This window comes from Elephas maximus, chromosome 3, assembly GCF_024166365.1.
Source record: "Elephas maximus indicus isolate mEleMax1 chromosome 3, mEleMax1 primary haplotype, whole genome shotgun sequence".
NCBI lineage: Eukaryota > Metazoa > Chordata > Mammalia > Proboscidea > Elephantidae > Elephas > Elephas maximus.
Window position 1 is genome coordinate 12,775,116 of NC_064821.1, and position 24,725 is coordinate 12,799,840.

At 50.4% G+C, this 24,725-nt stretch overlaps 2 protein-coding genes across 2 annotated transcripts in view; one reads left to right on the top strand and one right to left on the bottom strand.

Annotated features, from left to right (window-relative positions):
- The first annotated feature begins 661 nt into the window (after positions 1–661).
- CCL25 (C-C motif chemokine ligand 25) lies at positions 662–7,247 on the top strand. Its single transcript, XM_049875212.1, has 6 exons — positions 662–734; positions 2,940–3,057; positions 3,153–3,289; positions 3,611–3,746; positions 3,987–4,115; positions 7,187–7,247. Exons 1-6 carry the CDS (start codon positions 662–664, stop codon positions 7,245–7,247), a joined length of 654 nt encoding a protein of 217 aa, XP_049731169.1.
- Positions 7,248–7,462: 215 nt separating this feature from the next.
- FBN3 (fibrillin 3) overlaps positions 7,463–24,725 on the bottom strand; it is an 82,380-nt gene continuing 65,117 nt past the window's right edge. Inside the window, exons 56-63 of the mRNA XM_049875805.1 lie at positions 19,568–19,693; positions 18,404–18,526; positions 18,150–18,266; positions 15,993–16,121; positions 15,606–15,725; positions 13,984–14,218; positions 12,898–13,058; positions 7,463–7,871 (exon numbers count right to left, since the gene is read on the bottom strand). Coding sequence (XP_049731762.1) covers positions 7,543–7,871; positions 12,898–13,058; positions 13,984–14,218; positions 15,606–15,725; positions 15,993–16,121; positions 18,150–18,266; positions 18,404–18,526; positions 19,568–19,693 — 1,340 coding nt within the window. The 3' untranslated portion in view covers positions 7,463–7,542. The remainder of the gene's footprint in view (positions 7,872–12,897; positions 13,059–13,983; positions 14,219–15,605; positions 15,726–15,992; positions 16,122–18,149; positions 18,267–18,403; positions 18,527–19,567; positions 19,694–24,725) is intronic.

Below are 24,725 nucleotides of genomic sequence, written 5' to 3' on the forward strand. Positions count from 1 at the left end.
GGGTGGGGAGGAGCAAGAGCCGTTTAGGAAGAAAGCAGGGTTGCTGGCCAAGAAGGCTAGGATTGGGGAGGCACCAGCGAAGGAGTCCTGGAGCAGCCAGCCTTCTCCAGGCCTGGTTGGCTGGGGTCCAAAGGAACCCCTCCCTGTCCCCTGTCTTAGTAGCTCATTGAGGTAGCCAGTTTCTTCTGCCCTGCTCTTTGCTTCTACCGTCTTGTCCTTCCAGGTGCACCCTGATATTGGAGAGAGGAGCTGGAAAGAGAAACAGGGAGAAGAGAGAAGGGTCGGGGAGGAGGGATGGGGGTGGAAAAAGAGGGGAGGAGGAGGAGGGCAGGTGGTGGCAGGGTGGGGCTCCGTCTATAAAGGGTGAAGCCCAGCTTACTGGCTCGGCAGGGGCCAGGAGAGCTCAGCAGACACCTCAGAAGGTCAGGCAGCGGCACCAGCTCCAGGGGCCCAGCAGGTGAGTCTATCCCCGAGCATGGCTGAAGGCGGCAGCAGGTTTCTTGAGCCTTGCGTGTCCCCGTCCTGGCTCACCTGGGCCTGGCATGAGATGGCAGTGCCCCAGTTCTTGCCTCTGTCCTCCTCAGGCTCTCATCTAGCCACTGAACTCCCCAGGTGGCTGCAGAATCCCTCGAGGCGCCCAGGGAAAGGGACCGTCTGCACCATGAACCCATGGCTACTGGCCTGCCTGGTGGCCTGCTTCATTGGGGTCTGGGTCCCTGCTGTCCACGCCCAAGGTACTATCTATATCATTGGCCCTGTCCACACCCCCTCACCCCAGCCTCCACTGATTCTTTGCTAGCTTAATTCTGGTCTTGGTCTGCCGGGCGGGATGGGAACAGGGGAGAACCTGGAGGGGCAGAGGGTCCCCAGTCCCTTCTTCCAGAGGCACTGTGCTGCCTCCAAGTCTATGAATCAAGGCCTCCCTGGGAGGACGCAAGCTGGCCTAGGGACTGTGGGGACAGAGGGTGGCCCCCAGCTGTGCATCAACCCCTTACCTCCGGGGACACATTGCCATGTCTCACCCTGCAGAACCAGGGCTGGGATTAGAGACCAGAGCTCTGGAAAGCAGCTAGGTGGATTGCAATCCCGGCTTTCTCCCAGCCGCCTGTGTAGTCCCGCCTAGCGTTGCTATGCCACCTCTATAAACCTCAGTTTCCTAGTCTGCAAAATGAGAAATCCTAATTCCCAGTGAGGATCTAATGAGCTGGTGTTTGTCTTAGTCATCTAATGCTGCCATAACAGAAATACCACAAGTAGATGGCTTAACAAATAGAAATTTACTTCCTCACAGTTGAGGAGGCTATAAGTCCAAATTCAGAGCACTGGCTCTAGCGGAAGGCTTTCTCTCTCCATCGGCTCTGGAAGAAAGTCCTTGTCTTTTCAGCTTCTCCTTCCTGGTTCCTTGGAGATCTCCATGTGTCCTGGCATCTTCTTACCCCATCTCTCCTCTTGTTTAATCTCTCTTGTATCTCAAAAGAGATTGACTCAAGACACCCTACACAAATTCTGCCTCACTAAAGTAACAAAGACAGCCCATTCCCAAACAGGATTATAACCACAGGTGTAGAGGTTAGGATTTACAACACATGTTTTGGGGGACATAATTCAATCCATAACTGTCTGTAAAATTCTTTGCTCGGGACTGGGCAACAACAATGATAACTGTTACTATTACTATGATGATTTCCACTGCCACATCTCCCTGCATGAAGAGCTCATTCTGAAGCAGCAGGGACTCAAGACTTGGGTGAGCAGGAGCCACCACTGTGTCCTCCATATCTGTGGGCCCGGGGAGGTCACTGAGTCCCAGCAACTGTCAGCACAGGACCCCTGGCCAGGACCGGGGCCTGGGGTCCCACCTGCTTCCCCACCTGCCCCTTGGCTGGGTCTGAGAGCCCCAAGCCCTGCCTCCAGGAGCATGTAGCCTTTGCCCAGGAGGGGGGCGGGCTGTGTATCCATCTTCCTGCTATCAGAGGTCGCTTCCAGGAACAGGGCCCAGCCCTGGCCCTTTGATCTTGGGGAAGGGTAGCTCTAGACCCTGGACTGCCCACCTGGCACTGAAGCCCAGGGGCCAGCGGACCCCACAACTCCTTTGCCCTCCAGGGCCAAGGCTGGGAGATGCACGGGGCCTCACCCCTCAGTAACTTGACCACCTCCTGCTGGGCTGTCCCAGATCAGAAGTGGCCCTGGAGGTGAGGGTTTGGCGGAGGGGCAGGTTGCAGAGGACCTCGAAGGCCAGGCCGAGGAGCTTGTCTTGGCTTCTGCCTCTGTTTTGCCCCACACAGTAGCAATCCACTTCCCTGTCTCCCCATAAGTCCCGGCACTCCCGAAGGCAGCACTGTGTCCAGCTCTTCTGTTTGTCTAGACACTTGGCACAGGCTGGGAGATTTTCAGAGGTCCCTGGGTGGTGCAAATGGTTTGTTGACAGTTCAGATCCACCCAACCATGCCATGGAAGAAAGGCCTGGCAACCTGCTTCTGTAAAGATTATAGCCAAGAAAATCTTATGGAGCAGTTCTGCTCTGTAACACATGGGGGGGGTCTCCATGAGTTGGAATAGACTCAAGGGCCATCAACAACAACAACAAGGTGGGGCCACGTGGTCCCATCTCAGGGTGCTGCACCTGCCGTCCATTGCCCTCTGCCCTGGAGAGGGAGCTTAAGTGGCCTCGGTTTCCTGTTCCTCTGGTGACACTGTGCTGTTCCCATCCGGGGCCCAGGGGCCTCTCCAACCTTCTAGCTGTTCTGATAATCAAGGGCCAAGGGTGAGCTGGTGGTTTCCTTATTGCTGGGGCTTCCACTCTGCTTCTGCTGGGCCTGGGAGGGTATTGGTATGTGCCTGAACCAGGGTGCAACTGTGTGTGGCCTTGCGTGTGGGTGGCACACACAGCCACATCTGCATGTGCAGACATGAAAAGAGGTGCGGCGGTATGGTTGCAGGCGCCTTTGAGGACTGCTGCCTGGCTTACCACCGCCATGCCGGGCGGGCTATTGTCCAACGTGCCCAGGGTTACCTGCGCCAGGAGGTGAGCGGGAGCTGCAACCTGCCTGCCGTGATGTGAGTGGGGCTGTGAAGGCTGGGCGGGGGGCTCACACACCACTTGGCATCCCCCTTACATCGCTAACCTGGACTCCCCTCCCCACCCGCCACAGTTTCTTCTTCCCCCGGAGAAACAGGAAGGTGTGTGGGAACCCACAGGACAGGTGGGTGCAGAATGGCATGAAGCTCCTGGACGCCCGGAACAAGGCCCTCCCCAAGATCCACAAGGGCCCCCTGAAAACCCGCAGAGGTGTGTGAGACCCCAGTCTCCCTGGCCACGGGCCCCTGTGCTTCTTAGCCCAATGGAGGGAATCAGAGCACAGCATGCTGTCCACTCTCCCCTCCCCAAAGAGGGCCAGTTGCTGGTGAGTGGGGGACTGAGTGACCAAGTAATTGTCCAGCTCTTTCAGCCAGGACACTTGCAGTTGTCAGAGTTGGAAACTTAAGCAAATGGTAAATTCATTAGTATTGTCAGATCGGTTGGCAAAGTGACTTCAGGTCCAGCTGGATCCAGGGGCTTAAAGGGTGTTGCTAGAACTCTTGTTTATTTCTGTCTCCGTTTCTTGGACAGTTTCTCACTCTGAGGTGAAGAAGTTGAGACCGGAAACCTCCAAGCTCCTGGTCTCCAAGCTTAGTGACCCCAGCAAAAGCAGCAAGAGGAACCCCTCCTTGCTGACAGCGACTAATCTAGGCAAGGACCCTTGCCCGTGTGCCCCTCTCTGCACCTATCACCTCTGCTGGGGGATGAGGGCTTATGTTCACCCCAGGCTGGGTGAGGAATTCACCCGTAGGACCAAGGAGGCCTGGGCACTGGGGTCCTAAGTATGGGCATCCACCACCCTGACCCAGGTGCCCAACCAGGAGGGGCTTAGGAAAGGGCTGACATGAAACGCCAGGTGGGTTCTTGATTCCACTCTGGTCCCCAGCTTCTCTGATCTCTCCTGCAGGACCATGATCCCACACATCTCCAGGATCAGCCACACAAGAGGGGCTGGATCTTTCTCCACCATCACCACCCTGTGGCCCCAGCTGCCCCAGCCCTCTGAGTCCTTCAGGCCAGACCTCAGCCCCCTGCAGTATGCCAGTCCACTCCCCTCCGCCCCACCACCTCCTGCTCCTTGGGTGGCTGGAAGGAGGGACCTGGCCTTGTTTCAAGACCCTTCCTTGCCTGCTCCAGGGACCAGAGTCACCCCTGGGGAGTGGGTCTTGCAGAGAAAAATCTTAAGGATGGATCTCCTACCACCAGCGTCTGCCACCAACCCAGGGTCGCGTCTGCCTGTGTCCCTCTGGACTGTTGCAAAGCTCTGGTCAGTCCAAAGACTCCCTCCCAGGATGTGCTTTTCCAGAAATAGATAAGAACTGAAGCAACACTTTTTGAACCCCAGGATACAGCTGGACCTGAAGCCGCCCTGCCGATAACTGAAATACTTCCCATTTGCTTGAGTTTTTAAATAAATCTTTGGTGGGGGTGCCACTTGTTCCCTGGGTGTCTCTTTCCTTGTCTGTAAAATGGGAGTGAGCTGCTCTGCCTCCATCCCAGGGCCGTGCTGAGGCCAGGGAATGGCCTTCCCAGCTCTGAGAGGCTGCCCAGACCTACTGATAGGAAGGTTGGCCAGGATTGGGCCAAGAACAGAGCCCTGTGGCCAGACCCAAGAGACCACTCTGTGGGTTGAGGTAGGTCCTCTGGGAGAGTCATTCACCCAAACTTGCAACCCCCCCATCCTCACACACCTCAGCTTCCCCAACAGAGAGTGTTCTGGATGAAAGCCAAATGCAATGAACGAATACTGTATGATCCCACTTATATGAAATAGGAAAATGTATAGTGCAAATGGTTTGGGCTCGGCTAACCTAAAGGTCTGTGATTCGAACCTGCTCAGGGGTACTTCCGAGGAAAGACCTGGCAATCTGCTTCCATAAATATCACAGCCAAGAAAACCCTATGAAGTAGTTCTACTCTCTCACACATGGGGTCACCATAAGTTGGAGTCGGCTTAACGGCAACAGGTTGAGTTTTTGGTTTTATGGAGACCAAGGCTTATTCGCATAACCAATGGTGGGTGGGAGGGGAGGGGGGAGTCATTGTTTTGGGGACACTGAGTTTCTGTTAATGGTGGTGGAATAATTTGGAAAAGGATGGTGGTGATGCCTGTACAACATGATGAAGGAAACCAATGTGACTGAACTGGACATTTTTAAAAATGGTTGAATTGGCAAATGTTTTGTTATATACATTTTTACTCTGAAAAAGAGGGGGGGAAAAAGACAACAAAAAACCAAATGCACCACCTCTATAGAACAAGGGACAGTTCGGGGCCAGAGTGCAGACTCAGAAAAGCCTGGGTCACATTCAAGCACCACCACACACTACACGGGCAGATTCCATCAACTCTCTAAGCCTCAGTTTTCCCTCCTGTAAAATGGGAGCAATGACGGTTAACACCTGCCTCACAGGGGCTCTGTGGAGACGGAGTGTGTTACCATCTGTGCCGTGCACAGTACACAGTACACACTTCTCGAATGTTAGCTGTTAGGAGGATGAGCATCTTGGCCACGGAGCTGGGGACCATGCAGGAGGATGCTTGTGAGATCTGGTCCAAACTGGAGTCGGGGGGGATGGTATGGTGGTTGAGCCACAGACCCTGCTCTACCAGCTAGACTGACCTTGAGCAATTGTCTTAACCTCTCTAAAGACTCAGTTTTCCCATCTGTAAAATGGGGATAACAGCATCTACTTTATGGAGGTGTGTTGTTAGCTGCTGTCAAGTCAGACCTGACTCGTGGCGACCCCATGGGGACAATGGAACAAAATGCTGCCTGGTCCTACACCATCCTCACGATCAGTTGGGGATCTGACTACTGTGCTCCATAAGGTTTTCATTGGCTGATTTTCGGAAGTCAATTACCAGGTCTTTCTTCCTAGTCCGGAAGCTCTACTGAAACCCGTTCAGCATCCTAGCAACATGCAAGCCTCCACTGACAGACAGGTGGCGGCTGCGCAGGAAGCGCATTGGCCAAAAATGGAACCCGGGTGTCCTACATGGAAGGTGAGAATTCTACCACTGAACCACCACCGACTCATGGCATGTGCCAGTTGCCGTTCGCTCTGACTCATGGCATCCCCATGTGTGTCATAGTAGAACTGCGTTCCATAGGGTTTTCGATGGCTGATTTTTCGGAAGTAGATCGCCAGGCCTTTCTTTCGAGGTGCCTCTGGGTGGGTTTGAGCCGCCAACCTTTTGGTTAGCAGTTAAGTGCTATTTGCAACACCCAGAAGCATTCCTGTTGGGAATATAAGCAACAAAACCAAACCCAGTGCCGTCGAGTTGATTCCGACTCATAGTGACCCTACAGGGCAGAGAACTGCCCCATAGTTTCCAAGAAGCGCCCGGCAGATTCAAACTGCTGACCCTTTGGTTAGCAGCCATAGCACTTAACCACTATGTCACCAGGGTTTCCTGTGGGGATGTAATGAGGGTCAAAAAAGTAATTGTGAAACACTCAGAACGATGCCTGGTACGTGCCCCGTGGTCAGGGAGCAGCAGCCATCATCATTATTAGTGAAGCCAGGAGGGGCCCTGTGGTCACCGCTCACAGCCTGCTCTGGCCATGTGCCCAACTCACAAGTCACCAGAGCTCACTCTCCCCCACCCCCAGGTGGCAGATGTCTTCCTCCTCCTCTCACCTGCAAGCTTCCTCCTTGGAGCCCTGGGTTGAAGTTCCTCTCTTCCCGAACCTTTGGCCCTTCAGGGGCTGCGAGTGACTCAACTGGGGCCTCAGCTCTCCCATGCCTGGCCAGCCCAAGGACATCACCAACACACTTCGAGCACTTGCCAGGACACGGATTTAACCCAAAATAACTTTATTGTTGTCTTTTCTTTTGATATAAAATCATCCTTAGAACCCCAGCCCAGCCTCCCCCGGGGTCAAATCAGGGTGCAATGTGTGTCCCCTATACTGGTCAGGGTTCTGTAGGCCTTTCTGCTTCTAAGGAAGTGTCCTGCTCTTCCCAGTCACCCTCCCTTGTTGGCTGGCCCACTGGGGTGAGCCATAGTTCAGTGCAGAAGTTGAAACTGAGCCTGTCCGGGATATAGGGAACACAGGGCCCTCTGGGCCCTGGTTGTCGAGCGTGTTTGTTGGGCTGCAGGGTGCAGGCCGTCTTCCAGCAATCTCCAGGGAAGATGGGGGGCTGGGGTCCCCTGGGCTGATGCAGAGGGCTGGGCAGAGGCTGGGCTCGCCTGAGGTCGTACAGTCTAGCTCCTCCTGAGTTCTGGGGTCCGATCAGGTCAGCCCCAGTGGCTGGCGATCAATCCCTCCCAGTGCCAGAAGGTCTCAGCCCTGGAGAGGGCCACAGCATGGGGCCCATCTAGGCAGGGCTCATACCCAGGGTCTGTGATGAGAAGTGTCTCCCGAGACCCGCATGGAAAGAGGCAGCTTGGGCAGTGCCCACGTGGTGGCTGGAGAGGGGCCTGGGACCAGGCAGGAGGTGTGGGTTCCTCCCACCTAGAGCAGCTGCAGCTGTACCTTCAGGCGCAAAGCCCGGCCCCCTGGCCCTGGCCACCCCTTGGGCCTGGTGCCCCTGGGCCCCGCCACGCTCACCACCTCCAGCCAGTAGGTTCCAGGTGCTGGTCTCCGATGGCCCAGCCGCAGAGCACTAAGGCCCTGGAGATGATGCATATGGAAGAAGCCCTGCTCGTTGCCCCTGGCAATGACATAGCGGACCTGGCCCCTGGGAAGTTCCAGCGCTGGCCGCAGCTCCACAATGTGCTCAACCAGGCCCAGGCGCGAGAGGTTCAGGACCAAGGCCAGTGGGGCCTCCAAGTCCAGGCTGGCTAGGCTCATCCAGGGAGACAGATCAAGTGGCTGGTCAGAGACCTGGAAAAGTGGGATGCAGTGGATACAAACGGTGAACACACTTAACTGGTAACCAAAAGGTTGGAAGTTTGAGTCCACTCAGAGGTGCCTTGGAAGAAAGGCCTGGCGATCTACTTCCGAAAGGTCACATCCCTTGAAAGTGTTATGGAGTACAGTTCTACTCTGACGCACGTGGGTTGGCCATGAGTCGGAGTCGATCAATGACGGCAGATGGTTTTGGTAGGAAATTAGCCAGCTGTGTTTATAACAGCAAAAGATTGGAAATGACTGAAAAGCCCATGATAGGAAAAAGGAAATGAATTACCATTGATCAACAGGGTGGAATAGTATGCAGCTGTTAAGAAGAAAGTAGATTTATACATTCTGGTGGTGGAATCACTTGCAAGGTCTCGTTAAGTGAAAAAGCAAGTTTGTGGAGCAGGGTCTAAAGGATGCAATTTGTTTGTGGAAAAAACAACAGACATACATGTTGGTGTATGCTGTCGAATTCCAATTCATAGCAACCCCATGTAACAGAGTAGAATTGTCCCGTTGGGTTTTCTAGGCTGTGAATCTTTATGAAGCAGATCACCAGGTCTTTCTCCCACAGAGCTGCTGGGTGGGTTTGAACCACCAACTTTTTGGTAAGCAGACAAGTGCCTAACTGTTTGTGCCACCAGGGAATGTAACGTGGGATAGCTACTCAGGCAAACAGTTTGACAGTTTCTTATAACGTTAAACTTATACTTTGCATCCTTAACACATGACCCTGGGTGATACAAACGGTTAAAGCACTTGGCTGCTAACTAAAAGGTTGGGGGTTCAAGTCCACCCAGAGGCACCTTGGAAGAAAGGCCTGGTGATCTGCTGCCAAAAATAAATCAGCCATTGAAAACCCCATGGAGTGCAGCTCTGCTCTGACACACATGGGGTCACCATGAGTCAGATTTGACTTGATGGCAACTGTTTTTTGTTTTTTTTTTAAGAGGAGAAAAATGTCTAGCATAGCTCTGCCCTTGGCTTCCCTTTAGCCCTCTATCCGCACGGCTAATGGTCAGTCTTGACAGATTGGCATAAAGGCCAATGCTCATTCCCTGGTGGGAAAGCACACCTTTCCCACCTGTGGCAAAGATGATGTGCTGGACCCCCTGTCTCGGCTGAATGGACGGCAGTCTGGCCCCTGCCAGCGTGGACTGAGGGAATGGAGGATTTGGCCTCAGAGACCCAGATAGGGGGCGGTCAGTCAGATGGCCTCTGGTCCTGGAGCCCTGAGGTCATTCAGAGGTACCCAAGGAGGCTGGCATTAAAAAAAACTCCAGAGCTGCCCAGAGAGGAGAGCCAGCCCCAGACAGAAGAGCTGCCTAACAGCTTTCCGGTTCCCAGGAGGCCGCTGTAGTTCCTGATCTGGGTTCCCTGAGAGGCCCCTGTGTGCAGATGACAAACCCCTCTTTATCTGAGCTCCTCTGAGTGCCTTCCTGATTCTGGCACCTAGACAGGGCCCTGAATAAGCCAGTGAGCACCAGTGGCAGGGTCCCAGCACTGGGCAACTAGACAATCACACAGCAATTTGTTTTCTTCTCCTTTGCTTTGGGCAGTGCTGTGCTTTATTTTGCCTAATTTACATGCCAATGGAGAGTTTTACTGTTGCATTAAAGTGAAAGCTATTCCTGTTCTCAGTTCTGAGATTTCAACTCTTTCAGGGAGTGTTGCTCAGACATGTGCTCTTACTGACACCTGCTGGCAGTCAGTGGTTATTGCAGGCAAAGTCATATGGCATACTCATCCTCCACTCAGATCTGCTTGTGCCAATCCCAGGAGCCGTCTCCTGACGACTAGTCCATTCACTCTTGCTGAGTACCAAGGGCTGTTGATACAGCAACAAGCCCGACAGACAGGACTCTGCCTTTGTAGAGCTTACAGAAGATAGGGACAGCTATGGAGTAATATTCAGGGGCCCTGGTGACACAATGGTTAAGTGCTCGGCTGCTGACTGAAAGGTTGGCAGTTCAAACCCGTCAGCAGCTCAGCCAGAGAAAGATGTGGCAGTCTGCTTCCATAAAGATTACAGCCTTGGAAATTCTATGGGGCAGGTCTACTTCTGTCCTATAGAGTCACTACGAGTAGGAATCAACTCGACGGCACACAGTAACATGTAATATACACAGCCATTGTTTTTCCCAGCAAGGGTTAAAAAAAAAAAGCCTAGAGGGTGAGAGAGGGCAAAATGATATGCTCACATTTAATTAATTTAATGTAGCAAGCCTCCTAGGCTCAAAACTCCTTTCCCACTTCTGGCTTTATTTTCTCCCACAGTATTTATCATGTTATAAAATAAGTTGGGTTTTTTAAAAGTCTGTCCGTCTGCTAGAATATCAGGGCAGGGGCTTCCATCTTTCTTGCTCACTGCTGTAACCCCCATGGCCATTACAGTGCCCAGCACATAGTAGGTGTTCAATAAAATCTACAGAGCAAAGGTATTTGGTCTCAGGAGATGTCTGTAGAGGGCTGAGCTAGGGGTGATGGCGTCTGTACTCAGCGATGATATTTTTAGACCCTGGGTGGTGCAAACAGTTAATGTACTCTGTCGCTAGCTGAAAAGTTGGTGGTTGGTGGTTCGAGTCTACCCAGTGGTGCCTCAGAAGAAAGGCCTGGTGATCTACTTCCAAAAAATCAGTTACTGAGAACTGGAGGTGCTCACTCGTCTATGCCAAGAAATAGGGAAGACAGCTTCCTGGCCAGCTGACTGGAAGAGATCCGTATTTGTGTCTATTCCCAAGAAAGGCGATCTAACCGAATGTGGAAATTATAGAACAATATCACACACAAGCAAAATTTTGCTCAAGATCATTCAAAAGTGGCTGCAGCAGTATATCGACAGGGAACTGCCAGAAATTCAGGCTGGTTTCAGAAGAGGACATGGAACCAGGAATATCATTGCTGATGTCAGATGGATCCTGGCTGAAAGCAGAGAATACCAGAAGGATGTTTACCTGTGTTGTATTGACTATGCAAAGGCATTCGACTGTGTGGATCATAACAAATTATGGATAACATTGCGAAGAACGGGAATTCCAGAACACTTAATAGTGCTCATGAGGAACCTTTACATAGATCAAGAGGGAGTTGTTCGGACACAGCAAGGGGATACTGATTGGTTTAAAGTCAGGAAAGGTGTGCGTCAGGGTTGTAGCCTTTCACCATACCTATTCAATCTGTATGCTGAACAAATAATCCGAGAAGCTGGACTATATGAAGAAGAACGGGGCATCAGGATTGGAGGAAGACTCGTTAACAATCTGCGTTACGCAGATGACACAACCTTGCTTGCTGAAAGTGAAGAGGACTTGAAGCACTTACTAATGAAGATCAAAGACCACGGCCTTCAGTTTGGATTGCACCTCAATATAAAGAAAACAAAAATCCTCACAACTGGACCAATGAGCAACATCATGATAAACAGAGAAAAGACTGAAGTTGTCAAGGATTTCATTTTACTTGGATCCACAATCAGCACCCAAGGATGCAGCAGTCAAGAAATCAAAAGATGCATTGCATTGGGTAAATCTGCTGCAAAGGACCTCTTTAAAGTGTTGAAAAGCAAAGATGTCACCTTGAAGACTAAGATGCACTTGACTCAAGCCATGGTATTTTCAATCGCATTATATGCATGTGAAAGCTGGACAGTGAATAAGAAAGACCGAAGAATTGATGCCTTTGAATTGTGGTGTTGGCAAAGAATACTGAATATACCATGGACTGCCAGAAGAACGAACAAATCTGTCTCAGAAGAAGTACAACCAGAATGCTCCTTAGAGGCAAGGATGGCGAGACAGCATCTTACATACTTTGGACGTGTTGTCAGGAGGGATCAGTCCCTGGAGAAGGACATCATGCTTGGCAGAGTACAGGGTCAGTGGAAAAGCAGAAGACCCTCAACGAGGTGGATTGACACAGTGGCTGCAACAATGAGCTCAAGCATAACAACGATTGTAAGGATGGCTCAGGACCGGGCAGTGTTTCGTTCTGTTGTGCATAGGGTCGCTATGAGTCAGAGCTGACTCGATGGCACCTAACAACAACAACAGAGAACGCTATGGAGCACACGGGGTCACCATGCCTGGAATCAACTCGATGGCAACTGGTAAAGTGTTGACCCTGTAAGTTCGTGGCTGCAGAGGGGTCTGAGATGCCAGGCTGTGAAGGCCCAGGCTGCTCGTAAAGAAAAGGCCATGTGGTGTAGCCATGGGGTCCCTATTCCAGCACCTTCAATGCCTGCAACATGGGCACAGGATCTGATCTCTCTGAACCTCAATATTCCCATCTATAAAATGGGGGATAATAGTGGCATCTACACCTCCCAGGGAGGGCAGTGGTGGTTTAGTGGTAGAATTCTCAACCATCACGTGTGACCCAATGCAAAGGGAAGAAATGATGAAGTAAAAGAGCTGAACAGAAGATTTCAAAGGGTGGCTGGAGAAGACAAAGTATCATACATGTGCAAAGACCTGGAGATAGAAAATCAAAAGGGAAGAACATGCTTGGCATTTCTCAAGCTGAAAGAACTGAAGAAAACATTCAAGCCTTGAGTTGCAATATTAAATGATTCAATGGGGAAAATATTATATGACGCAGAAAGCATCAAAAGAAGATGGAAGGAATACAAAGTCACTGTACCAAAAAGTACTGGTCAAGATTCAACCTTCTCAGGAGGCAGTATATGATCAGGAACTGATGCTACTGAAGGAAGAAGTCCAAACTGCACTAAAGTCACTGGCGAAAAACAAGGCTCCAGGAATTGACAGATTATCAATTGCTATGTTTCAACAAATGGATGCAGTGGTGGAAGTATTCACTTGTATATGCTAAGAAATTTGGAGGGCAGCTACCTGGCCAACTCATAGCACCTCCTCTGGGGTGGTTCAGGTCAGCCGGGCCCATAGCCTCTTTCCCACCCCTTGGCCTGTCCCCTCGCTGCCCTACCCCTACCTCCATACCCAGTGCAGCCCTGTGGCACCTGGTGGTCCCTGTGGGTGCTGCGCCGTGGCCGGTCCCGTGGGGAGAGGCCATTGATCTTGCACTCGTAGCAGGCTTCGGGTGAGAGCAGCAACTTCTTGTCTGGGGCATCCTGGGGTCCAGAGCTGAAGCTCAGGCCGGAGACACAGTGCCTGGGGCAGACGTGGATGGGTGGGCTTTCAGGGGCACCCTGGGTGGGCCTCCCCAGCCAGCCCCCCACCTGCCATCCCCTCTACACCACTCTGAGCCAGGCTGTCCATGGAGAGTGCACAGCACTCGCGGCTCTGCACATCTGCCTGACTGGCTCTGTATGTATAAGCCATGTGTATGCAGGTGCATAGGGGTCTGCATGGAGGTGTGCCTGTGTGTTGCTGGGTACGCCTGGGAAGAAGTGTGAGCCTGCGTGCACACAAGGATGTTGTGTGCATGCATGTTTGCACACTGGGAGGTGTGATGTACATCAGTCTACCTGAGGATGTGTGTAAACCCACGTGCAGAGATGATGTGTGTGTGCACGTTTGCACACTGGGAGGTACGAGTGACACCTGAGTGTGCCCAGGGATGTGTGATAGGTGCAAGGCCGCATGCGCATAAGGATAATGTGTGTGTACATGTACACAACGGATGTACGAAGGCAAGCGAGTGTACCCAGGGACGTGTGCATCAGTATGCACACAGAGATGAAAACGTGTTCATGCTCACCTGTGCATGCTGGGATACAGCAATACGCATGAGTATACTTGAGGATGTGGGCATGTGCGAGCTCGTGTGCACATGCCCATGTACTACAGGGAGGTGTGTACCCACCTAAGTGGATGTGTGAGCCTACAGGAGCACCGTAAGGATAACTGCACAACAGCGGGGTGTGAGCTGCATGCACACAAGTACTGGGAGCCATGTGCACAGATACTGGTGCCTTGGAGCCTCTGTGTGTCCAGTTTTCTCTAGCAAACGTGTGTCCATGCCTGTGTGCTCAGGCAGAGGCAGCTCTCCTGGGGGAGGGCTCAGCGTGTGCACAGCCCAGGTGTGTACACTCATGAGGTCCAGGGGTCTGCCTGCCCTGTCCGCATCTCTCACCCCTGCCCAGCCCGGAAGTAGCCTCGGGGGCAGCCGCAGAGGAAGCCGCCGGGGGTGTTGGCACAGCCGTAGCTGCAGGGGCCACCCCGCGTGGCGCACTCATCCACATCCTGGCAGCCGCCGAGGGCCTGGTCGAAGTCGAAGCCCGAGGGGCAGACGCAGCGGAAGCTGCCCAGCGTGTTGTGGCAGACAGCACTCCCGCAGGCCACAGGCGATTGCAAACACTCGTTCTCATCTGCAGGTAGGGGGAGAGGGCGGGGGCGCACGGTGGTCTTCACACACTCAGTGCCCTCCACCTGGAACACGCCCCCTCCCCATTCCGCCTTCAGAGCTAGGTCCAATGTCAAAGCCTTCACAAGTTCACTGCGACCCCTCACCTCAGACTTGACCTGGTCCCCCCTTTAGACAACCTCCTGCCCATCACCCTTCACCCTGCAGTTCTCTGTCAAAGCGCTTTTCAAAACTTCATGTAAATCCTGAACTACAGAATGACGCAGAACATAAGCTCTTACTCTCAGCACTATTGACTTTCGGGGTGGATAGTTCTTGGTTGTGTGTGTGGGGCCGGGGGGCGGGCTGTGCTGTGCATCACAGAATGTCAAACAGCATTCCTGGCCTCCACCCATTTGATACCAGTAGTACCCCCCGCCCCAAGGTGACAACCAAAAATGTCTTCAGGTGTTCCAAATGTCCCCTGGGGGGCAGAATCACTCTGATGAGAACCGCTGCTCTAGTGAATGCCTGTGTCCCCCTGAACAACTGGACAACTCAAGGGCAGAGATGATGTCTGCTTCTCTTCTCTCTTCTGTATCCCCTGGGTCTAGTGCAAGGCAGGCCCTTGAGAAGCAACAGCTAAAGGAATGAATCGGTAAGTATGCAGAAGAGTCAGCCTGAGAAATCGACAGCAGAGGTCAAAGGTCTGCAAGATCCAAAAGGGACAGACGCCATGTGGGAAAATACAGAGAAGAACTTAGCTGAAGACCCACCATGGGGGCAGGAGGAGGAGCTGGAGAGCAGGCACAGAAGACAGTGTCCGCAAGGCATCAGGAAAGACGGAACAGCATGTTACAGAGGTCATGGGAGGAGAGAGTGTCCAGGAGGGGCTGGCAGTGGTGCCCAGAGCTGGGGAGGTCGAGGGTGAGGGCTGAGGAGAGATTGCGAGAGAATAGGTCCTGACAAGGGTAGAAGGTTAGGAGGGCCTGGGCAGCAAAGAGAAGCATGAGATGCAGGGCAGAAGGCTAGCCCCCCAACCTGAGGCCCTCTACACCAGCCATGGAAAAGTAGCAAACACACCCACACACTCCAGTGCCGCACCCATGGCAGATATAACTAATAGATTACAGCACTCTCTCCCAAAGTCTAGAGCCATGGTCTCAGGATCTTTCTCAACTGAGCACTCCAGGCCACCACTCCCTGAGAAATGAACTTGGCCAGCCTTACTCTGCAGCCCCCTGACACCCCAGCCTTGCCATTGACTGGGAACTCACTACCTTCTAGGGCAGCCTGTTTGATCTTTAATAGCTATGCTTGTGACAATGTCCTGCAGAGGGGTGGTTCCTAGTTTCCAGCTCCGGGCAGATTCTGATGGGGGACCCAGCTTCCTCCCACTCACCACCACTCACCCACACATTGGTCCCACCGGGAGTGCTGGGTGAAGCCCTGGGGGCAGCCACAGCGGTAGCCTCCTGGCTCGTTCTGGCAGCCGTGTTGGCACCGGTGGGGCCCATCACACTCATCTATATCTGAAAAATGGAGAGAGGGCAAAGGTGGCAAAGATGTAGCCAACACGTCTACACACTCCATTGCTGCACTCTTGGCAGACATTACTAATTGAGTGCAGCACTCTTTCCCAAAGCTCAGAGCCATGGTCTCAGGATCTTTTTCAACTGAGCACTCCAGGCCACCACTCCCTGAGAAATGGACTTGGCCAGCCTTACTCTGCAGCCCTCACTGCTCGCCAGTGGCTCTCCTCCCAGCCCTTCTGGATCCCTCCCTCAGCCTGGAGCTACCTTCACAGCCTTGGCCAGAGCTGTCCAGGGTGAAGCCTTGATAGCACTCACAGCGGAAGCTGCCTGGGGCATTGTGGCAGCGCCCAAGAGTGCCACAGGGACCAGGCTGGGCCAAGCACTCGTCATTGTCTGCAGAGGACAGAGAATGGACAGGGCAGCCTGGTCGCTAGGGGTTAACGTGGGGCATCCCAGTTTTGTTCCTACCACTGGATCCACTGTGTGGCTTCAGGAAAGTCCCTTAACCTCTCTGTGCCACAGTGTCACCCTTCTGTGAAATGGGATTCATGATAGACATTTCACATTTATGTCAACATTTATTGAGATAACGTACGTAAAGGAGTTGGTATGGTGCAAACGGTTTGTGCTCGCCTGTTCATCTAAAGGTTGGCAGTTCAACCCCACCCAGCGGCACCAAGGAAGAAAGGCCTGGCAACCTGCTTTTATAAAGGTTACAGCTAAGAAAACTCTATGGGGCAGTTCTACTCTGCAACACACAGGCTCACCATGAGTCAGAATCAACTTGATGGCAACGGTTTTTTTTTGTTTTTTTAATAGCAGACAGCAGGATAACAGAGTAGTTATAAATATAGACTCTGTAGCCAGATTGCCTTTATCTGAATCTCAGCTCCATCACTTAAAAGCTGGGTGATCCTGGGTGACTTACTTATCCTCTCTGTGCCTCCATTTCTTCAGCTGTAACATAACATGGAGATGATAATGCCTACCTCACTGTGTGTGAGTGTTTTTAATTGTGCTAAAAATAAGCACAAGATAAAAGTTGCAATTTTAACCATTTTCAAGTGTACAATCCACTGGCATTAATCACACTCCCAGTGTTGTGCAACCATCACCACTATTTGTTTATAAAAGTTTTCAATCACCCCAAATAAAAACTCTACACCCATTAAGTAATAACTTCCCATTTTCCCTCCCCCGCCAGCTCTTTGTAACCAATAATCTACTTTCTGTCTCTATACATTTGTCCATTTTAGATACTTCATACAAATGGAATCATACAATATTTGTCCTTTTGGGTCTGACTTATTTCACTCAGTATGATTTTTCGAGGTTCATCTATGTCGTAGCATATGTCAGAACTTCCTTTCTCTCTACGGCTGAGTAATATTCCATTGCACAAATGGACCACGTTGTATTTATTCATTCATCTGTCGGTGGACACTTGGGTTGTTTCCACCTTTTGGCTATCGGGAATAGTTTTGCAATGAACACGGATGAACACGTGTGTGTTTGAGTCTTTGCTTTCAAGTCTTTTGGGTATATATCTAAGAGTGGAATTGCTGGGTCATAGGATAATTCTACGTTCAATTTTTTGGAAGCCACCAAACTTTGCCACAGTGGCTGTACCATCTTACATTCCTCATTGTGTTTTTGTGAGAATTAAATTAATGTAATTAGGTAAAAGTCTCTCTTGCTCATTGTGGTACCCCCTGAGTCCAGAGTATGGATCAGCAAACAATCTCTGTAAAGGGCCAGATGGTAAACATTCTTGATTTTGTGGGTCTCTGTTGCAACTACACATCTCTGCTGTTGTAGTGAGAAAGCAGTCACAGACAGTATGTAAACAAATGGACACGGCCATTTGCCAATAAAGCTTTATTAACAAAAGCAAACAGGGGGCCGAACGTGGCCCAAGGGCTGGAGTTTGCCTGCCCCTGAAGTAGAGCACTGCCTGGTACACAGTAGGTGCTCAGTAGAAGAGCAGGACCCTGAATAGGAGCTGAACTCAGCTCTCAGAGGAGGTCTGGTCCCCTCAGGGCCACAAGACACTTAAAAGCAGTGACAGGTGGCTTGCAGCGTTGGCTTTGGAACCAACTTCCTCTTTGGATGGTGTAAGCCCCTGAGCTTTCTGAGCACTGTGGGGAGGCCCGAGGACAGAGACTCCACAGAGACTTGGTATAGGTGAGGGCAGGTGTCCTGGGCCGAGCCAGAGGACTCCTGAGGGTGTGCCTCCCAGCCCCTCAGACTGATCTCTGAGGTTCTAGGCTCCACCAGGCTGACAGTGCTGAGAAAGCAAGGATTCAGTTCCAATCACCCGTGTCCCCAGTGTGTAACGCACACGGGGTACTTGATGCTTGATTGTTCAGTAACTGAGGGAACACCAGGTTGTGGGCTGGCCGCTGGGTTTGGGGCACTCACCAAAGCAGGCCTGGTGGTGCTGGGTGAAGCCAGGGGGGCAGCGGCAGGTGAAGGCACCGACGGTGTTGATGCAGAGGAATTGGCAGTTGTGCTGCTTGGAGGAGCACTCGTCTAGGTCTGTGGCACAGACGGCCCGCCCGCTCAGGGCAGGCCAGGCTAGGGCTGGGCAGAGAGGTGGCGCCCGACTCCCAGAGCACCTTCATGCAGGGGGAGGGGAGAGCCCTCTTGGGGTGTGTTGGGGGGGAACACGTCACCTCTGCAGGTCCTGCCGTCCTCCTCCAGCAGGTAGCCGCGGGGGCAGGCACACAGGAAGCTGCCCTCTGTGTTTTTGCAGAGGAAGCTACATGGCTTGGGGGTCTGGCTGCATTCATCCACATCTAGAGGGGATGGCGGTGTGCAGGGGACTCAGATGGATTCTCCCCAGGGACTGGGGTCACCCCAGACCCTGGCCATCCTGCATCTGTGAACTCACACCAGGGACCGGCAAACTCTTTTTGTAAACAGCCATACGGTAAAATATTTTTGGCTTTGTGGGCCATATGATCTATTGCTACTACCCAACTCAGCTGCCGTAGGTGGTATGTCAAAGAATGGGCATGGCTGTGTGCCAATAAAACTTTATTTACAAAAACAGCCCTTGGGCTCTATTTGCTGACCTCTGACTTAGACGAATGCTGCGAATACCCACCTGCTACACAATGTAGGAACCCCTGGGTGGCACAAATGGTTAACGTGCCTGGCTACTAACTGAAAGATTGGAGGTTCAAATCCACCCAGAGGTACCTTGGAAGAAAGGTCTGGTGATTTACTGTAGACAAATCAGCCATTGACAACCCCGTGGTGCGCAGCTCTACTCTGACACTCACGGGGTGGCTGTGAGTCAGAGTCGACGCAACGATAATTGGTTTTACATTATGTAACTGTCAGTCTCAGGATGTACAAAATAACAGGAAGGAAGAAACCAAAATCAGGAAGGGGTGTGTGTGTGTGTGTTTGTGTGCGTGTGTGTGTGTGTGTGTGTGTGTAAGGACCAAGGGATGCTTTGCTTCTTGTCTCTGGTTTTTCAATTTTCTTTATGGTGTGGGCACCACTTGGTAAACAAAAACCAAAAACCAAACCAGCTGACATTGAGTCGACTCCAACTCAGCAACCCCACGTGTATCAGAGTAGAATTGCTCCCTAGTGTTTGCAACGGCTGATCTTTCAGAAGCAAGTCACCAGGACTTCCTTCTGGGGTGCCTCTGGGTAAGTTCCAACCACTAACCTTTCAGTTAGCAGCCGAGTGCATTAACTGTTTGTGCCATTCAGGGACTTCCAAGGAAAACCAAGCTTTGCTAACTGGGAGGCTCCACAGAAGGGCAGGCCAGCTGGGGTGTGGAGGGGTCGGGCAGAGCCAGGGTACAGGGGCTGGGGCTTACCCAGGCAGGCTGTGGTGGCAGTGTCTGGCGTGTATCCGGCCTGGCAGTGGCAATGGAAGGAGCCAAGGCTATTGATGCACTCACCGTGGGGGCAGAGGCGGGCCAGCACGTGGCACTCATCCACATCTGGGGACAAGCAGGGTCTGCTGAGGCTGGCCTGCTGGCTGCCTCAGGCCACCCAGGCCTGTCTCCTCCCTTCTGCCCACCAGCCTCCTGCCCAGAGGCAGCCCAGCTGCATGTGGACCAATGAAGCACCCCTCCTGAGCACTAAGCGTGACTGGGGGCAGCAGAGGGACAAACACCTGCCCTACTGCCTCTCCAGCCACACCACCCCAGGGCACCAACACACCTGTGGAAGCACAGACAGGGACACCCAGTGTTACACACCAGCCACACGCTCAGGTGCCCCTACAGAATCACAGGGATACACATACTCACAGGTCCTCTGCTCCCCAGGCACACAGTTGCAAAGGGACATCCTCCCCAACCCCACTGATGTCACTGCTGCTCACTGGGATGACCTGTCTCCTACTCATTGACACACTCAATGAGACACACTCGTGAGTTTGCAGACATGGAGAACATACACCGGCTCACATGCTCAGCACACACACACTCACTAACAAGTTTCCACACACACAGAGCACACACCAGCTCACACGCTCAGTACACAGATACACGCTCACTAACAAGCTTGTACACACACACAGCATACACCAGCTCACACACTGAGCACACAGACACATGCTCATTAATAAGGTTGCACACACACAGAGTACACACAGGCTCACATACTCAGCACACACACACACATTCACTAAACAAGCTCACACACACACAGAGCACACACCCGCTCAGACGCTCAGCACATTGATACAAGTTCACATCCACACAGACAGTACATACCAGCTTACACGCTCAGCACACAGATACATGTTCACTAGCAGCTTGCACAGACATGGAGAACACATGCACTCACATGCACAGATACGCTCACACTTGCTTACAAGCACATCTTAGACACGCTCAGCCATACAGAACACATACGTCAGCTCACACCCCTCACTCACCTTTAGTCCACAGACAGACAGACAGACATGGACTCCTGACCCAGCTCACACAGAGAACACACAAGGCTCAAATGAAGTCACACGTACACGCTGGCACACAGACACACACTCCTTAACAAGCTCGTACATACAGAACATACCAGTTCATATGCTTATACATGCTTGCTGGCACACACACGATCATTGACAAGTTCATGCAGAGCACACTCACCAGCACACACACACCCATTAACAAGCTAACACATGGAGAACACACACCAGCTCACACGCTATCGAACACTTGCTAGAACACAGACACGTGATCATTAGGAAAGTCATGCAGAGAACACGAAGTGGCTCACACGCTTTTACGTGCTCAACCACACACACTCATCAACAAGCTCACAAAGAACACACTGGTTCACATGCTTTTACATGCCCACCTGCATGCACTCATCAAGCTCGAAAAGAACACACTGGGCATGGGGCCAAGGTGGCAGTGTAGTCAGATGCTTTCCGTGGTCCCTCTTACAACAAAGACCCCCCAAAAAAGTGTATATGACAATCTAGGAGCCCTGAACATCAAAGGCAAAGTTGAGGAATCAGAATGAGCAGCAGGGGGAGGGAGAGATGGTTCCGAAGCAGCAAGGAGGTGCCAGACCTGATCTGGGGGGACCCGGCACCCTGCAGGCTAGGTCAGCTGGCACGCACGGTGAGGCAAGCAGCGGTGCTCGCGATGCGCTTTCTGTATCAGGAGAGATTGAGAGGTGGAGAGTCTACTCAAGCCTCCAGAACCAGTGAAAAGCAGCGCTCATTCAGCAAAAGATAAGTAATGTGTCTATCCTACCGTTTGGATCAAAAAACACCCTCTTTGGGAAGAACCTCTCTCCCCTTTACCTGCCCCCCTCCCTACTCTGCACCAGGTCCCGGGCCAGCTTCGGTGATTGCCCTGCCCCCGGGCCACAAATAGGACCTGTTGAGCATCCTGAGCCATTTCTCCCAGTTTTGGAGAGAGAATAAATTAACAAATAGGAAAAAATAATCTGCCAGCTCCCCTAAGCTGGGAACTCAGAGAGCAGGCTCAGCCCCTTTGCCTAGGAATAGACATAAGGGGTCCATGGACTTTGAATGCTTTTCACCCCTGCATAGAGCTGTGTGGGCCCATTTTAACAGTATAGTACAACAGGGTATAAACCTGAAGCCTATTTTCAACTGTACCAGTTATAAGGTGCAGTGACCGATTCGTGACATTTGACACCTCTCTGCCCATTAAGCAGAGTCCTCATCTACCCACATCAGGGGCCTGAGGACCTACACCACCTAGCTGTTGGCTGTAAGGACTGGAGTCCAGGAATAAGTGGTGCCTCCCAGTCCTTACAGACAACAGCATTGGGTGCCCATAGTCCAGCCGTAAAATCCACCCAACCATGTGCTCTAGGTAACAGGGACACGCTTTCCTCCCAGACACTCAGGCAGTTGTCAGCCCCCTGCCTTGCTCAGCACATGACCCCCTGCTGCAGCCAGATACCTGTGCCTATTGCAACCACCCTTGTCCATCTAGGACTACAGGTGAGAAACCTGCACCACACACTTGGGGACCAACTTCCTGGACACCTGAGCTGAACCCATACAAGAAAAGTAAACGGACTCCTGGGCTCACATTCCTAGTTACAGCTCTAATCACTAGTGACAGGACATGAGAGCTTCAAAGGCGTCAGTAATCAAAGTAGCTCACATGACCAGCCTATTTGGGCATATCAAAACAAAACAAGCCAGAACACAGTAAGCAAACATAAAATACATAAATATAATAACTTACCGATGGCTCGGACACACTAGTCAATAGCAAACCACATAAAGAGGCAGACCATGATAACTTCAGTAAGTGCCAAAAACAAATAATCAAGAAACGTTCAGAGGAAGAGAATTTTTTGTAATTACCAGAGGTAGAATTCAAAAGATTAATATAAAGAGCTCTTCAAGAGATCAGGAAGGAGATCAGGCAAAACACAGAACAAGCCAAGGAACACACAGACGAAGCAAGAGAGGAACTTAAGAAGGTTATACAAGAGCATAAAGACAAATTTAACAGGTTGCAAGAAACCAAAGAGAGACAGCAAACAGAAATCCAAAAGATTAACAATAAAATCAGAATTAGACAACTCAATAGAAAGTCATAGGAGCAAAATTGAGGCAACGGAAGTCAGAATTAGCAAGACTGAAGATAAAGCACTTGACACCAACTTATCTGAGGAAAAATCAGATAAAAGTATTTAAAAAAATGTAGAAACTGTAAGAACTATGTGACACTCTATCAAGAGGAACAACCTATGAATGATTGGAGTATCAGAACAGAGGGCAATAACAGAAAATGCAGAGAGAATTGTTGAAGATTTGTTGGCAGAAAACTTCCCTGATATCGTGAAAGGTTAGAAGATACCTATTCAAGAAGCTCATCAAACCCCACACGAGGTAGATCCTGAAAGAAAGTCACCAAGAGATATTATAATCAAACTTGCCAAAATCAAAGATAAAGAGAGAATTTTAAGAGTGGCTAGGGCTAAATGAAAAGTCACCTAAAAGGAGAGTCAATAAGACTAAACTCTGCCTACTCAGCAGAAGCCATGAGGGCAAGAAAGCAATGGGATGACATATACAAAGCCTTGAAGGAAAAAAAAAATTGTCAGCCAAGAATTATATATCCTGCAAAAGTGTCTCCTAAATATGATGGTAAAATTAGGGCATTTCCAGATAAACAGGAGTTTAGGGAATTTGTAAAAACCAAACCCAAAATTACAAGAAATACTAAAGGAAGTCCTCCCATTATAAAATCAGTAACATCAGATAACAACCCAAGACTAGAACACAGGACAGAACAACCAGGTATCAGCCCAGATAGGGAAGTCACAAATCAGTCAAAGCCAAAACACTGAAAATAGGGAAACAGAGATGTCACTATATGTAAAAGATGACAACATTAAAACAAAAAAGAGGGACTAAATAATGTAGTTATACATCTTTTATGTGGAGAAGAAGTCAAGGTAATATCAAGAAATAAAAGACTGGTTTAAACTTAGAAAATAGAGGTAAATATTAAGGTGACCACAAAGGAAACTAACAATCCTACACATCAAAATAAAATACAAGAAAAACATAAAGACTCAGCAAATACAAAAACAACAATGAAAAGGTTGAAAAGAAAATATATAAAGAAAATTGACTCAGCATAGAAAATTAAGTGTAACAAAAAAGCTGTCAATAACACACACACACACACACAAAATAAAAATGACAGCACTAAATTCATGCTTATCAATAATTACGCTGAATGTAAATGGACTAAATGCACCAATAAAGAGACAGAGAGTGGCAGAATGGATTAAAAACCACAATCCATCTATATGCTGCCTACAAGAGATACACCTTAGACTTAAAGACACAAACAAACTAAAAGTCAAAGGATGGAAAAAAAATATTTCAAGCAAACAACAATTAAAAAAGAGCAGGAGTGGCAATATTAATCTCTGGCAAAATAGACTTTAAAGTAAAATCCACCACGAATGATACTATATAATGATTAAAGGGTCAATACACCAGGAGACATAACCATGATAAATATTTAGGCACCCAACTACAAGTTTCCAAAATACATAAAACAAACTCTAACGGCATTGAAAAGAGAAATAGACAGCTCCAGGATAATAGTAGGAGACTTCAACACACCACTTTTGGTGAAGGTCAGAACACCCAGGAAGAAGCTCAATAAAGACACGAAAGAGCTAAATGCCACGATCAACCAACTTGATCTCACAGACATATACAGAACACTCCACCCAATAACAGCCAAGTGTACTTCCTTTTCCAACGCACATGGAACGTTCTCCAGAGGAGACCATGTATTAAACCATAAAGCAAGCCTTAACAGAATACAAAGCATTGAAATATTACAAAGCATCTTTTCTGATCATAAAGCAATTAATGTAGAAATCAATACCAGAAAAAGCAAGGAAAAAATATTAAACACCTGAAAACTGAACAACACCTTGCTCAAAAACTACTGTGTTATAGAAGAAATTAAGGACAGAATAAAGAAATTCACAGATGAAAAT

Excerpts from the sequence above, each read along its gene's own strand:
- CCL25 (XM_049875212.1), top strand. The coding sequence starts at position 662 with ATGAACCCATGGCTACTGGCCTGCCTGGTGGCCTGCTTCATTGGGGTC. Across the intron at positions 3,747-3,986 it reads CTAGGCAAGGACCCTTGCCC|GACCATGATCCCACACATCT; the intron begins GTGTGCCCCTCT and ends TCTCTCCTGCAG. Across the intron at positions 4,116-7,186 it reads CCAGACCTCAGCCCCCTGCA|GGTGCAGGCCGTCTTCCAGC; the intron begins GTATGCCAGTCC and ends GTTGGGCTGCAG.